The sequence below is a fragment of the Amblyomma maculatum genome, chromosome 5 (assembly GCF_055883805.1).
Source record: "Amblyomma maculatum isolate TAMU_Amacu chromosome 5, ASM5588380v1, whole genome shotgun sequence".
Classification (NCBI taxonomy): domain Eukaryota; kingdom Metazoa; phylum Arthropoda; class Arachnida; order Ixodida; family Ixodidae; genus Amblyomma; species Amblyomma maculatum.
The window spans coordinates 116,287,429-116,302,806 of record NC_139348.1 but is presented as its reverse complement, the minus strand read 5'-3'; the positions used below and the strand labels follow the sequence as shown (position 1 = coordinate 116,302,806).

Below are 15,378 nucleotides of genomic sequence, written 5' to 3'. Positions count from 1 at the left end.
TGCAGAGCTATTTTCCCACGCTCAGTCCGGACTCACTGTTTCCTACGTAACTCATTCGAATACGAGCAAAATACTGGACAATCCTTCATCGCCCAAAGGCCTCTTTCCGAAGTTTTCTTTTAGCAATACGTTTGGATAGCTGCGCATAACGAACAAATATTAACCCACGCATTCAAGAAGGGTTGCCATGGACATGTTGGTGGTTGCTGTTCCGCAACAAGTTTCTAGTGCATTGTAACCTCATTTGAGCGTGACCAAAAATGGGAGTCATTTGCATGGTATGCTTGTAGCATACCCCCAATTGCGTTCTTTCAACAGGTTGCGCTTGTGGAGTTGCTTCGGGCTGTAGGTCTCCAGCCGGATGGTATAATGGGCCACTCGGTAGGCGAGATCGGCTGTGCTTACGCCGACGGAGGCCTAACAGCCGAGCAAACCGTGCTGTGCTCGTACTGGCGAGGGCGCTGTACAGAGCTGGGCAATCTTCCCAAGGGAGCCATGGCTGCCGTCGGTGAGCAATTAACCCACATACAACATGCGTGCATGAATCGCTGTGGTGCATTGCTTTGTACCACCTAGTGAGCCCCGCAGTCCGCGACGGGCGTTGTTGCTGGCTGCTCAAACTTTAGGCTAAAATAATATCCGGGTTATTTTGGTCCTTGCGATAACGCAGATAACTGCACAAAGTTCTATAATCCGTGACCCACCACGCTTGCATTTCCCACGAGCGTCATTATAGTATGAAGAAACACCGTCTATCGTATTGTCGTCGTGGCCGACCAGGATGACCGCACCATTCACGAACACTTAAATAATCGAGTTCCTACTTCTAAATGCTATGATAACGATTCCTTTCATTCTGATCAAATTATTGGAAATTTCAATTCAAACGAATTATGAAACCTAGCAAGGTCGCCTTTTCCGACCAAGTCCGCTTGACAACGGGCGTATTATAATTCGGCCGCTCGTCCCCTGATGTCCATCGGGAAGAAACCCTAATTCTCTCGTTTTTGTTTTTACTGGCTCCAGTAGTAATAACCGCCTGATACTCTTACTTAAATTCACTTTGTTAGTGCGAAGCACCGAGTCTTCACAACTTTGCCCGTTGGAAAATGTTTCCACCGCGAACTATTCCAACTGCTGCTAAGAGAAAACACCGGAAATTGCAATTTTGCGTCCACTCATGATATTATTTGCTTATATGTAAGAAACATAATTTACCTAAGGCGGTCAGCCCATCATTTAAATGTAGGACATGTAATAACAGTCTGAACTTGGCTAGCTGGTGAAGATTGAACGTCGTCAAAAACAGCGAGTGCACATGGAATAGTGGAAGACAATGGAACATTTATTAGCCAAGAAGAGAAATCTGAGAGGTTAGATGGGTTACGAGTGGAAAGGGAAACAAAAACATTACAAGGATACTGCAGCTATATATTAGACATAACGCGACAGCGCGTGCAACATCACCTTTAGGTACTTATGTTTTCTATATTTTTGTTTATATTGTCTTTTGGGTAAACGAAAGCCCAGTATTGGTATCACTTCTCGGTGTACAACTACAATGACGGCAAACGATTGGAGATACGGTTTTCAATTTAATTTTTATCGTAAACTAGCCTCCACCTTGACTATCATACGGATGCTAAAAGGGAACCCAAACGGTATGCGTTAATTGAGATATTCTCCTGCTTGTTTGGGACGATGCAAGGTTTTCTCCCGAAAATTCTTGGGTATCGTGATGGCGATAGCTTCATTGGCACAACGAGCCCAATACTCTCTGCTTTCAAATTTGATGAAAGCTTAAATGAGAGTTGAATGGCGCAGCCGGCGGTATATGCCCGCTGTGGCTGCCGTCTCCCACAAAAAAAAAAAAAGGCAGGAAGTGCGCGAAGGAGACTCCGGAACGACTGGCGGCAGTTAGCTCTCGTCTCTGAACAATTATTGTGTTTTCAAGGATCGTTGGCAAATGCATTTGAGGTAAGAAACGTTGTCAGAAAAAAATAAACTAAATCAGTAGAAGACTGAGAAAGCATATACGCCAAAGCCGCTGAAAAAAAAAAAAACGGAAGTAGTCATTCAGGTTTCTTAGCTCGCTCTGAAGCAGACTGATAGGGGAAACGCTAAAACATAGTCAGGGAAAGAACGCTATAGCAGACGACGGACCAGGAAGAGGACACACACATATGCGCTCCTCTTCCACATACGTGTCCTCCTCTTCCTGGTCCGTCGCCTGCTATAGCGTTCTTTCTCTGACAATAAATAACCAACTCGCCCAGCAACATACGCTGAAACATGGTTCGCATGTCTTAACATTGAAGGCTTCGGGAACAAAGCCCGCTATACTGTACGTACACCCCTGCTGTTGGAGATGTTCTGGAAAACTGGCGCACGCCCATATGACACAGCATGTGAAGCGAGCTTTCTTCTGGTGATGTCAGAATTTCTGACCTCTCTGAAGTGCGCATCAGCCGGCCGATCACGTACCTGCCGGTTTCTTCAGTATAGGATCCCCCACAGGCTATGAGAGTTGCTCACAGTACAATGAATCTGCAGCTGGATAAAGCTGTTCCGTCTTGTCACGGTGCACTGATATAATTGTTGCTGATCGCAATTTTCTTCCGATGCAGACTTGTGAGGGCGTCGACAGCGAAAAGACAGCTCTATTACCGGCACGTATAGCGGTTGTCATGGACCGGTGATGAAGACCATGCATGTGGTAACATGAGCGGCTAAATATCCATCTTGAGATGTTGTGACCTAGCCGGCATTTGTGAATTGCCTTTAGCAGGGCTTCTTAGAGCTGCAGATTAAAAAGGAGAGATAGTCCGACTTTTGGAGGTGGTCGTTGTAACTTTCTTGGGCTTTCGTGACGTAACACTTTCTTGGGCTTTGATGAAATCAGGATCTGACTTCACAATTCCACAAAGGAAGGATCGTTTTCCGTACTTTGAAACTTTAAATTAAGCGAAAGTGAAGCAGCATGCGCTCAGATGTACCTGAGGGCTCGGAGGATTACTAGAGGCGGTATGCAGAGCAACAGGTTATTATGGCCAGAGAGTGCCATAAATGTTTCATTCTGCGCGTTCCCGACGCTTGATGTTCTTCGGAATTAATGAGCTGGCTATGACGCTGCTGGCTCTCTTCTTCAAAACGTTAGTCAGTATGACACAGCCCATGAGCCTAGTATCAGTCCATTTGCCGTTCCAGCGCTCAGTGTGTTTAGGGTTTTTCACAATCAACACGAGCTAGTTACGAATAGCGGAGTTTACCATAATAGTGCTGATAATTTTTCATGTAGAGCAAAGCATCAGCTTGCTGACAATAGCATAGATTTGATATGCTAATGGCGAATATGTGAGCATCGTATATGCAACTTTACTTTTCATTTCTTATTTGAGTAGTCACACGAGGCCGGTTTTAACACGCACAAATTCTTTCGAACATTGTTATGATGAAGTAATTGCTTCTTAGCCATAACTCTAAACAAGACTAAAATAATCTTGTAATAGTGCACAAATGGGCGTGAACTGTGGAACATCTTTCCTAGGGCTTACATGGGAAGAAGCTGCGAAGCGCTGCCCCTATGACGTCTACCCGGCATGCCACAACGCTGAAGACTCGGTGACGGTCTCGGGACCGGCAGATGCGGTCGAGAGGATGGTCGCGGAACTCAAGGCAGAGAACATCTTCGCCCGACTGGTAGACACCCTGGACGTGGCCTTCCACTGCAAGCACATCCACAGCATCGGGCCAGCGCTCCACGAGGCTCTTAAAAAGGTAAGCGGCCTTGTTGGAGGTAATTCGTCCAGATGAACACCTGCAGCATTCTCTCAGTGGTCGAGGCGTCCGCGGCATAGAAGAGGAAACTGTTTGCCGACAATTACGGTATTCCTGATGCGAAATTTGAACGCAACTCATCAGCTGTTTCATCGTTTTCGGTAGATTGAGAGAAATATTTCGAGCAAGACATGTAGGCACAATTAAAGACAATTTTATTTTTCACTTATTCCTTCAAAAACATTCCACTAACAGTTCTTGACTGACATGAAGGAAGCTTCGTGGTCAGAGAAATAAAGAGAGCAATTAAGTTATCCGGAGGATACAGGAGGTAGCGCGTGGGCCCATAGGAACGTAGCGCGGCAAAGAGACTAATGCCACAAACTGCAGCCGAGAAAAAAGAACCTTCGAAAATATCTTAAGCTGACTAGAAAATGCTGTAGCTACAGTTAGCAAGTGTCTAATCAAATTTCTAGCAATATGTCTTAAAAGAAAATGAGTGCGAGCTAAATCCGGCCCAGGCCTTCCTCAAAAGCCAAGGGACGATGGGCTAGAGATACGGACTGTTAAACTAGCTGTATATAGGCAAACTACATCAAAATATGATGCTTTTGTCTCTGAGCGTGTGAATTCTCGGTTACTGCACATGTTACCCTGCATTTTGGTGTGGGCGCTCGCATTATTCATGAATTATTATATTTGCAGAGTGTACCATGTGTAGTCACGTTTTCCAATTAAACTCTAAAGCGTGCCTTTCATAATTGGTTCCCAGGAATGGAAAGGCGCAGTATCTGTCACACTTGTTTCTGTGTGCCCCTGAATCTGTAAAGCGATGACCTCAGGTTTCATATAGGGGATCCTGTTCACAGGGTTCTCACCTCGCTCGTATCATCATCATCAGCCTGACTACACCCACTGCCGGGTGAAGGCCTCTCCCATATTTTTCCACTTAACCTAGTTCTGTGCTAGCTGCAACTACTTGACCCCCGCGAACTTCTTAATCTCATCCGCCCAACTAACTTTCTGCCACCCCCTGCTACGCTTTCCTTCCCTTGGAGTCCAGTTTGTTACCCTACGCGACCATCGGTTATCCTCTCTTCGCACTAAATGTCCTGCCCATGCCCATTTCTTCTTCTTTATTTCCACTAGAATGTCCGTAACTTGAGTTATTTCTCTGACCCACTCTGCACGCTTCCTATCTCTTAATGTTACCCCTACCATTTTTCGTTCCATAGCCCTCTGGGTTGTCCTCAACTTAAGTAGAACTCTAAATTATGTTCGTTACATTAGTCTATTGACATTGGTTACACTCATATCCTAGCAAGCCTCTACATCAGCCTCTTGAAGAAGTTAAAGCAAATGGCCGGAATAATGTCGCATCGCTAGAGGCCGTTTGAAGTGCTGCAAGAAATGAAATAATCTCCCCCTCCCAAGTCGAAGTAATGACTAGGCCAAAATGCTTGTTTTGTAATCTATAAACCCACAAAATTTGGGCACCAGGCCAGAAGAACACATGTCCTCATTGGAGAGTCGCCACGCCGGGGTGGCGCAGGGGTTACGCCGCTCGACTGCTGTTCACAAGGATGCGGGATCGAATCCCATCCTCGGCAGCCGCTTTTCGATGAAGACGAAAAGCAAGGCGCCCGTGTGCTGTGCGATGTCAGTGCACGAGACCCCAGGTGGTCAAACTTTCCGGAGCCCTCTACTACGGCGTCTCTCATAGCCTGAGTCGCTTTGAGACGTTAAACCCCACAAACCAATCATTGGAGAGTCGTACATGTTGGGCGGCATAATGACACTGGAATGCAGCAGTCCCAGCATACAGGATAATTGCTGGATCACTAAGGCTACTGCAGCGGTAGAACCTAAATATTATACCTTGGTAGAATAAGGTACCTCAATCCGGGCCTAGAATATATACCTCCCCTTAGCAAAATAAGACACGACGTTTATATTCCACTGCTGAAATGGCGTGACAACAAACGACGATTTGGAGTTCCAGCTTGCATCTGAAATGTTCTACCTCACGTCCATCCAGCACAAGTTTTCACTGCGTGCTTGTAATGCACTCGCTACTCGAAAGTGTATCATAGCGCGTCTAGCCACGTGTGTGCTGGCCGATAAGCTGCAGGGGCGTAGCCTCATTTCGGTGTATAATATACGGCCGCTGAATAAACATACAGGTTTCGTGCCGTGGCACTCAGCTCATGGTTGTCCCGTCGGCCAACGCAGCCGATATAAAAGAAACCTCGTCGGCAAAACTGGTACTACATCTGTAAGCGAATAACGTCAGTGGTCGCAAGTCTTGGCGTTGTCTGAAGTCGATACCAGCCTAGCGATACCACGCAAACACTTGTGTCTCCCAAATATTACTTCTACTTCGGTATCACTTCTTATTACGTAACAATTATATAACCTGGATATCACATTGTATAATCTGTCCTCCTGCCTACGCGACTGTGCTGAATTGTACAATACACATAGTAATATTTATAGCATACTGTTCAAATGCACATGCATTATTTAAGTTTAACAGAGAAGGCTCGACCTGCAATGTTGTCTTGGTTGTATATGCTGTGCGAAGAAATGTAGCTTTTTGTTTGCAACGATATTTATTTCCTCATGGAATCAGTGTGGTATATGATGAAGAATGAAGAAATTCAATGAATGACAAAAGGTTTGCTGATTTTATGAAGTGAGTGTAACACCTGCGTCTAGGTGTTACACGATCCAGGATTGCTTGCTGATAGGCCAGCTATCGTCAGGTGCCGGATTTGTATCGGTTTCAATGCTGGGCAGTCCCACAGCAAGTGGTAAACGTCGGCTTCAACATTTCTGTTTTCACATATCGGACACCCTGCGCATGGATATAAGTGTCGGAAATGAGACCACGTATAGTTAAAATGGCTTTATGGCGGGAAAGTCAGGCGCCTTGCTTGGGAGTCACAGTCCACGGAATGAAAGGACTACCGCTTGCTTTTCTGTATCATTGCTCGTTACTGATCGTATGAATACGCGGAACTGAGATGTTTCGTAAAATTATTTTGCGAATATGTAGTTGGTAGCCATATTTTGCAGCCGTAAAATCTAGTTGGTAGCCGTAAAAGGTATTTCTGCGTAATAAAAGGTTCGGGGAGGTCACTGAAGATGCCTCGTGGACGGCGTCGATTATTTCTTGAGCTCTTTTTTTTTTTCACTTTTCTCGAGGTTGTGCCAGACCCAAAGGCCCGCAGCAATCGCTGGCTGAGCTCCTCGGTACCAGAGAGCCGGTGGCAAGAACCCGTCGCGCAGCTCTGCTCGGCAGAGTACCACACCAACAACTTTCTCTCGCCCGTACTGTTCCGTGAGGCGCTTCAGCACGTTCCGGAGAACGCCATTGTGGTCGAGATCGCCCCCCACTGTCTCCTACAGGTAGGCTGTCTGCGAATGCCAACGTCTTCGGTACATTTTAGGCTGTCGCACCAAGGTACGCAGAACTGAATTGGATTGCACTTACTTACTTTAGACATATGACTCTTACTCTTTATGAGATAGCAATTCAAGTATTAGAGATTATCTAATTGAATGAAGAAAGAAGCAGGCGGAAAGAGAAGGCAATGCTTATTTGTGTTTTTCACACGGTCCCTTATTCAATTTCTTTTATCTGAATTTACGCGTTGTGTAGCTTTCAAAGTGAATATTTCTTTAATCTCAATGTCTGAATGATAGAACCCATTCGCATGCTTTATAAGCAACATGCGTAATAAAGAAAGCTTCCGTACTGTGATTCGTTTAAAAACCTTTTTTTTTCTTCTAGAAACGTTTTTTTTTTAGCACCTTGCAATCTTTGCCGTAAGGCTTTATAGCGGCAAAATAAGGCACCTTGCTTGGGAGTCAGTCAACGTAATGAAGGGACCACCACTTGCCTAGTCTGTATTCTTGCTAGTTACTGAACGCATGAATGCACGGTACTCAGATCTTTCGTAAATTTGTGGAATTAAAAGGTAAACTGCGATTTTTTTCCAGGCGAGTAAGAGTTACCACTGTAGCGCTCACACAAGTATGTCTTGCATAGATCACACGGCGGAATGTGAATAACATCTTGTTGGTCGTAGGGTGAATGCCGCGTGTTCAGGTTGTGATGGATACACCACAACATATAAGAGGAAATTTTCCTGCCTCGGCTGTAACTTCCACCTCTATTTGGAGCTCGAACATGTTGCTTTCTGGTAAATTCAGTGCTTTTGTGTAACTTAGATAATTCCAAACTCTTGGCATAATCTCAGTTGGAAAATAAACATTTCGGATATCGACGTAGCGAGGAAAAGTGCGCGAGTATTTTCACCATCGCCCGCTGTAAAGAAAGGGCAACGTTGGGCTCCCTTACCCTTCCCTCTCCTCCCTACTCTCAGCCTCTGAAGGTAAGTTGCAGTGTCGGAGAGGGAACTAAGGAGGGGGGGGGGAGAGAGGGGAGGGCTTGTTGCAGATTTTGAGTTCCGGAAGGACCCCAGTTGATCCTACAACACAAACCTTACATCTGGACACATTCACGACAGAACGTCCAATTTTCAGCTAGCAGGGTTAACCTCTGATTGGCCAAGCCAAAGTAAAAATTTCAACCCGCCACATACACCAGACACAAAATAAGGCGTCTTTAGTGACGGGCAATTTTTCTCATGCAAAATCGCTGCAGTAGAATCAGCACCGTCTTTCAAACTCGCTGCTCTATGCGTTTGTCTTCCCCTTCTTCCAACAGCCGATCCTGCGCCGCGCACTGGGACCTGAAGCCACCTGCCTGGGCGTGATGAAGCGTTACGTAGACAACCTGGAATTCTTCCTTGGCTCGCTGGGAAAACTGCACAACCTGGGCGTCCAAATGGACCTGTCTCCGCTCTATCCTCCAGTTCCCTGGCCTGTTCCCCGTGGAACACCAAACATTGGACACTTGGTCAGCTGGGACCACTCGGAGGCGTGGACGGTTACCGGTTGGAAGGACTTTCCCTCGGCTTTTCAGGTGAAATAAGATGGCACTTCGTCGAGCAATACTCAGCAAAAACGTGGTGTATTTAAAAGCCCTCGTAACGACGATATTTATTAAAGTTCAATAGCTCGAAGAACAACATGCTACACAAAACATTGTTAAATACTGTAATTATTTAAATTATTACACGCCCGGGAACAATAAGGCTAAAACCTTTTTAGAGCATTTTCATGGCAAAAACGCCTACACACCAGTGAAAATTGCACTAATATACAGATTGTCATAAGGGGAAGGCGCGGGGGGGGGGGGGGCGGGGGAATCTCTACAAGTTTTAAATAAATTCTGGTCCGCCCTAGCCGAGTTGAAAAACTTTAAAGCTGCACAAACTCATCTATCCTAATGCTCTGTATTTTCCTTTCAGAAAGTCCATTAGTGAAGACTAATTAGCCAATTTTGTTCATTCGGTGAGGAAGAATGTAGTAGATCGCCTCCAAAAATGGCTAGTTAAGATCTTTTCGTTACGCTAAGATTTCCGTAACTTCATTTATTGGCCTTCAGAGAAAGCTGTTACGTGGCCAGCTGATACCTAAATCACTCGGCGAGTGCTCACAGGACACGTTCGAATTGGCGCTCCTCTTAGCAAGGAGGGTTTTTTTTTTTTATGTGGGAGATATCTTTTTTGGCCCGTAAAAACCACTTTACTTAGGGGCTATAGGTTGACGGAAACAACATGGCTAGCCACTTCTCGAAATCTACAACTTTCAGGTATTTTTTAAGCCAGTAACTAAAGGCTAGTTAATTAGTCATGTGCAGGTATTTACCTTTTGCGGATGAAAAAAATTGACCGGGCCACACGACTCTGAGGAGGCTTTAGTGGTCTTATAAATTTGGTAATATTTAGCTCGGACACCCTGTAGGTAAATGATATGCAGAGGGCTGGAGGATATCATAACGCAATCAAAACTAGTTACGGTGCAGAGAGAGCCTCGCAGTGTTAGCAAATGTTTTGACAAGAGCAATTGTTTTTGTCTAGAAGGCGGTTATAAGCTTTCTTATTCTAACTTAAGCTTGGTGACTGAAGCTGGCCATCAAATCTTAACCCTCTTTTTTGCAATCGCACTTGATAAGTTTTATGTTTTATGTGGTTTCATATCGTCATATCCGCGGCACTTCGCACATAACGAAACAGCAGAAATAGGCCAGCATTTAGTAATTCTTAGCACGCTTCATGTAACCTTTTGACTGTATGTCAAAAACTACTCAGCATATTACACTGATTTTTTCTGAAGACCGACTTATACTTGAGGGTGAACTTCACAAAAAGCTAAGGTAGGATTCATGCAACAGTTTCAGTGGCAGCCCAAAGCGTGTCCTTCATTTGCGTGTCTCCAGCGTCTCTTTTTTTCTTCTTTTAAAAGTAGCTTGCTTCCGAGATCATCCTCATGTTGGCTCGTGGCGACCGGCGCAAAAAAATTGGATTCACTAAACTTCCGGCTCTAACTAGGATGTTCAAAATATAATTATAACAGGATGCTCTGGTAGTAATAGCAATACCTGTTCGCATCCGCCCTTAGAAAAATTTATGTGCCTTTGAAGTTCCGCATTTAGAACAGAGCTGAAAATGCGCTACATGTTCCCGCAGACAGAAACAGTCGTCGACGTTGAGGGCAATGAGGCGGACAAGTATCTGACCGGTCACAAGCCAGACGGGCGAGTCCTGTTTCCGGCATCTGGTTACCTCGTGCTCGCCTGGAAGTGTCTGGCCAGCCGCCATGGAAGGCCTTTGAACCAAGCGCCCGTGGTCATAGAAGACGTCGTCTTGCACAGGGCTACCATTCTGCCTAAGACCGGTAGGTTACGTTCGAGTGCAACAAAATGCAGAGCTGAGAATTTTCTAGCTGTTAAATACGCTTCCTCGCAAAGCACTTGGTTTAGATAATGGTATCGATGATGCTGACCCTAGCCATGCAAGCAAGAATTTCCGATTTGTGAGCTCTTGATCTGCAAGGCTGCACGGAGTGTACGCACGTAAAACACGCCGGCATATGTTTTCTTAAACCTCATGAGCTAATTGGCGACGTGTAAAGCGTGATTAATTGCCGGGCATTCTCAGGAGTGAATGTGTCAACATTTGTTACGTTATTTTATTGCCTCACTGTGTCAATGGTGTGTACCTTGAAGGCTGAAGTAAGACTTAAATAAATAAAACCTTTACCCAACGAGTGAGCGAGCATGTGGTCCCGGCGTCCAGGCGCTATATATGAAGCAGGATTTCTCGGTTAGCATTCATTAATGATTATTTGCCTTCTCTGGCAGAGTATGCAATATGGTATTACTTTCTTATCGTTAAGAATGTCTGGTTTAAACGTGCTGCGTGTCGTAGTTAATGACGAACCACCTTTGGTACTACCAGTGGCATCATGCATTGCATCAATTCGTGTACACCAAACGGCGTGGCATGGTGGGACGCTGACTGCGCAGGACCGGGAAATATGCTTTTAATATTTATGTCTGTGTAATCATGTGAGCGGCTACTTCACGCTTAAAAAACTTGCTTTTCTGCTTCTGGGTGACCATGCAACGATAGGTGACTGGCTTCCAAGGAATTCTGAAAAGAGGCAGTCTGACAAGCTAGATTTAACATATTTCACAATTCCACGCAAGGACAAAGTGAAATTGGCTGAATTTCGTAAGCACTAAGCGCACTGACTGGTCTATTCAGGCCGGAAATTGAGTGCGAATCGACGCTTGTTTAATGAAGTGGCTCCTAGAACAAGGGCAGGGGTGAGAGAGATAGCAATAACATCTTCTAAACAGCTTTAACCAATGGTCTTAGGAAAAAGACCAAAGTCTACATAATTCTACGAATTATATTACAATTTTTTTAATAATCTCGTGTTTCAGGTTACGGTAAGTTGTGTCAGTCACGAGAGGAATGAAATGCTGAATTGGGTGATAAGTTGCGCATGTTTGCACTGAGATTGTGGGCAGTGTTTAGATTGTTTGTCTCAGGGTCTTCAAACGCAAACCTAATTTCAAGGCCTAAATAAAGAAAGTATGTCTATTCAAATAAATATAAGCTCATGCAAAGACATGTTTCACTCTGAACATACTTCTTTCGAACGTCCACCAAATATCATATAGTCATCATTCCGTCGAACTTCCTTCGAACCAATAATTGGCCACTGCCTGTGTGAGCTCAACTCAAACTGACAACGTTCTGTTCACTGGGAGTTCAAAGGAATTTCACAGGATGGCCAGAGAAAGTTTACTCACTGTAAATTCATAGTCAGTAGCCAATTCTCAGTTGAAAGGAAGTTGCTTCCTTTTGACTTTTTTAGGTCACGCTGAACTTAAAGGACGTTGCCATTTTTATAAGGGATAACTCAGGAACAAAAGGATGGCTAGGCAGGAAGACCAGCGGCGAATTCCTAGTCCTATCCCCACGCGGAGCGGTCTCCGCATCCACGGTGGATTAAAGTGGTTAAGCCGTCTAAGAACTCTACGATCACGGTACAATATTAATATAAAATGTGGATCCAGGAGGGCCTTTTCAGCACCTGCTGGGCTCCGCGGAGCATGAAAACCTGTTGTGGATTGCCAGACTAGGATTCCAGATAAAAAAAAAAAAAGCAACCGCTGCTTTAAACTCTCGCTAGTGGTTTCGGCGAAATATCTGCTTATCGGCGACTCAGAAGCGAACCATGTATCTCGTGAGCATATATAGACAGGAGACATATAATTTCTTCTGATAGCCTGATGGGTGTGTACGAGAACGAAACTTGAAGAGCAGTGTTTGATGGGGGCTTGATGCAGGCAATAAATCGAAGCCGTCAATTAACAAGCGGCTGGCCAAATTTTGCGGAATATAAAAGTTCAACTGCACATCCGTCTTAACACAAAGAGGAGCACAGACAAAACTCCAGCAATACAAATATTCATTCAGCGCCCGCCGCTTCTTTTTTCTTTTTTAAAATAGCTACAAATCAATACTCATCACGCGTACGCTATAATGAACATTTATTTCTCTTTGGCTGTACATAAGTAGGTAGACTAAAGAAGCGATTCATGCCTAAGAGTGAGCGTATTTTTTAGTCATTGTCTCGGTGGAGGGGGGGGGGGGGGGGTGTTCCTCTCCTCCCCTATGTGTTTGCACGAACAGAGTAGCCCAAGTCGTTGACGGGTTCAAACTGCGGGAGCATGTGACGTGATCCAGCATATCAATAACCGTGGAACGTGCCGTACCCGTTGCTGGAGTCATCATCATCATCAGCCTGACTATACCCATTGCAGAGCGAAAACCTCTCCCATATTTCTCCAATTAACCCCGTTCTGTGCTAACTGCTTCCACTTGACCCCTGTGAACTTCACCTCATCCGCCCACCTAACTTTCTGCCACCCCCTGCTACGCTTTCCTTCCCTTGCAATCCAGTTCGTTACCCTAAGCGACCATCGGTTATCCTCTCTTCGTACTACGTGTCCCACCCATGCCCATTTCTGGAGTATCCGGATCAAATACAACTTTCCTGCACAATGAGTCTCCCCCCCCCCCCCCCTTTCTGTCCCCATCCTCCTCGGTTGACTGTGATTGCGGAAACTATTTTTCCTCCTGCCATCAGTTTCCTAGCTTTTCTTCTCTCTACCGCTTCTCTTTTGGCACCTCTTCTATGGCAATGTAGAGGAGATCGTATATGGGGTTTAACGTCCCAAAGCGACTCAGGCTATAAGAGACGCCGTAGTTGGGGAATCGGCAAAAGTTCGACCACCTGGGGTTCTTTAACGTGCACTGACATCGCACACCACACGGGCGTCTTACCTTTCGCCTTCATCTGTGGTTGTCCATTTTTTGCGCTGTCGACGTATTGATCGAGTATCAAAAAGCGGCTGTTGCGGCCAGAATTCGATCCCGGTAGGCAAATGTAGAGAAACATTTTTCTCCTTCTACTTCGCCTCGTTACCAGAAGGCCTAACACGCTGTCGCGAACGCCGGACACTTTCTGAAATAATGGGCGTCTTAATGATTGCTGATAAATAACTTGTGAAACCTAACTGCTACGAGTGTACAACTATTTTTTCACATGAAGTCAAGTTTTCGAGTATTGCCTACCAGTACAAGCGCTGAAAGCAGCTTTCCTACCCGAATCAATTATCAAAATTATTTTACCTATAGGCACATTGCTGTCATCTTTTTCGTGCTCTTTTATGAGGTTATTTATAATTGGGATTTATGTACTCATTCATGTCTGCATGCAGTGAACCTAATGTAGTATGTCATTACATGTCATTGCACAATTCTGTATGCTCACGCGCTTGTATCACAGAATTTGAGACACATATAGGGGGAATTGTGCTTAGGGGAGAGGAGGGGGGGGGGCTGTAAAATATTTATGTAGAGTCAGAGGACCTCCCAGACATAAGTATTATATCTATGTTAGCATGGCCGGGGGGGGGGGGGGGGGGAGGGGCATATTATTACACCTGACTGAAGATGACAAGACATCAACTTCGCTAAATTATTTTACCGTTTCTATGCCGCACAAACTAATGGGTTTATGCTCGACCTGTTCTTTTTCTTCATGCGATGCAGGCAATACCGACTAGAAGAGGTTAACACAAACAGATTCTGCCACTCAACTTTAGGAATCAGAAATTTTGTGTGTTGTTAAATAATTCAGGTACTCAATTATACCTGTACAGGGTCGGTGCGCTTCAAGGTGAACCTGATGCCCGCGTCGGGTGAGTTCGAAGTATGCGAGGCTGGCACTGCGGTGGCGAGAGGCCACATCCGCTTAGCCGAAGAAGGAGAGACGGTGCTCGACAAGGAACCCCCCGTGGCACCAGAGGATTTAGACGCCTACAACCTGGACAGCGCAGACGTCTACAAGGAGCTCAGACTTCGCGGCTACGAGTATTACGGCGCTTTCCAGGCCATTCTTAAGGCTGACGTACAAAGTAAGCTACATTCGTCCCATATAATCCTAACTATGCCCACTGTAACACATAGGCTTCGCCCACACTGACCTCCGAATAACCTTGTTGTGAACCAATCGAGACCACTTCTGTTCGCAAAGTCACACATTTCGGGATCTAGTCCGGCCACCGGAATCCATGGCGTCAGCTTCTACATTAGCTCTCGTTTGAATATATTTTCTGCAGCCTTGTACTACAATCTCCACTGTACTTTACATTCTATTGCACGCCTATACCTCAAGCATACTGGTTGCTTTCAACACAAGATGCGAAATGGTAGCGTATTAAGTGTATGTAAAACTTCATTTATTAATAATAAAGATCCTTGTATTAAGTGTATGTAAAGCTTCATTTATTAATAATAAAGATCCTTGAATTCCGCCCCCCCCCCCCCCCGTCCCTAGAGGTAAAAATAAACACTGCCTAAAGAAAGCAAGGTTAAAATTTTTGATATCTTTGTTTTACACTTTACCAGATTGTTGTTGATGACTCAATAGCGTTAAGCTCTTCGTTAAGCTCAAAATACGGCGTTGACAATGCGTAGGCATCCTGCCACCATGTACTTTGTGGTGGTGAAATAAAGTTATTATTATTATTATATTATTATTATACTCATCATTCTGAGCGAACGGCCATGTCACTGGCAGACACAGATTGGTTAGTGGGTTGCT

The 15,378-nt window shown here is 45.0% G+C and overlaps 1 protein-coding gene across 1 annotated transcript in view; it reads left to right on the top strand.

Moving 5' to 3' along the window:
- The window catches only part of LOC146189294 (fatty acid synthase-like), a 61,598-nt gene that overhangs the window by 19,280 nt on the left and 26,940 nt on the right, over nt 1-15,378 (top strand). Inside the window, exons 8-14 of the mRNA XM_084604151.1 lie at nt 319-508; nt 3,548-3,777; nt 6,985-7,188; nt 8,513-8,770; nt 9,605-9,610; nt 10,380-10,587; nt 14,435-14,689. Of these exons, the coding sequence (XP_084460277.1) occupies nt 319-508; nt 3,548-3,777; nt 6,985-7,188; nt 8,513-8,770; nt 9,605-9,610; nt 10,380-10,587; nt 14,435-14,689 (1,351 nt within the window). The remainder of the gene's footprint in view (nt 1-318; nt 509-3,547; nt 3,778-6,984; nt 7,189-8,512; nt 8,771-9,604; nt 9,611-10,379; nt 10,588-14,434; nt 14,690-15,378) is intronic.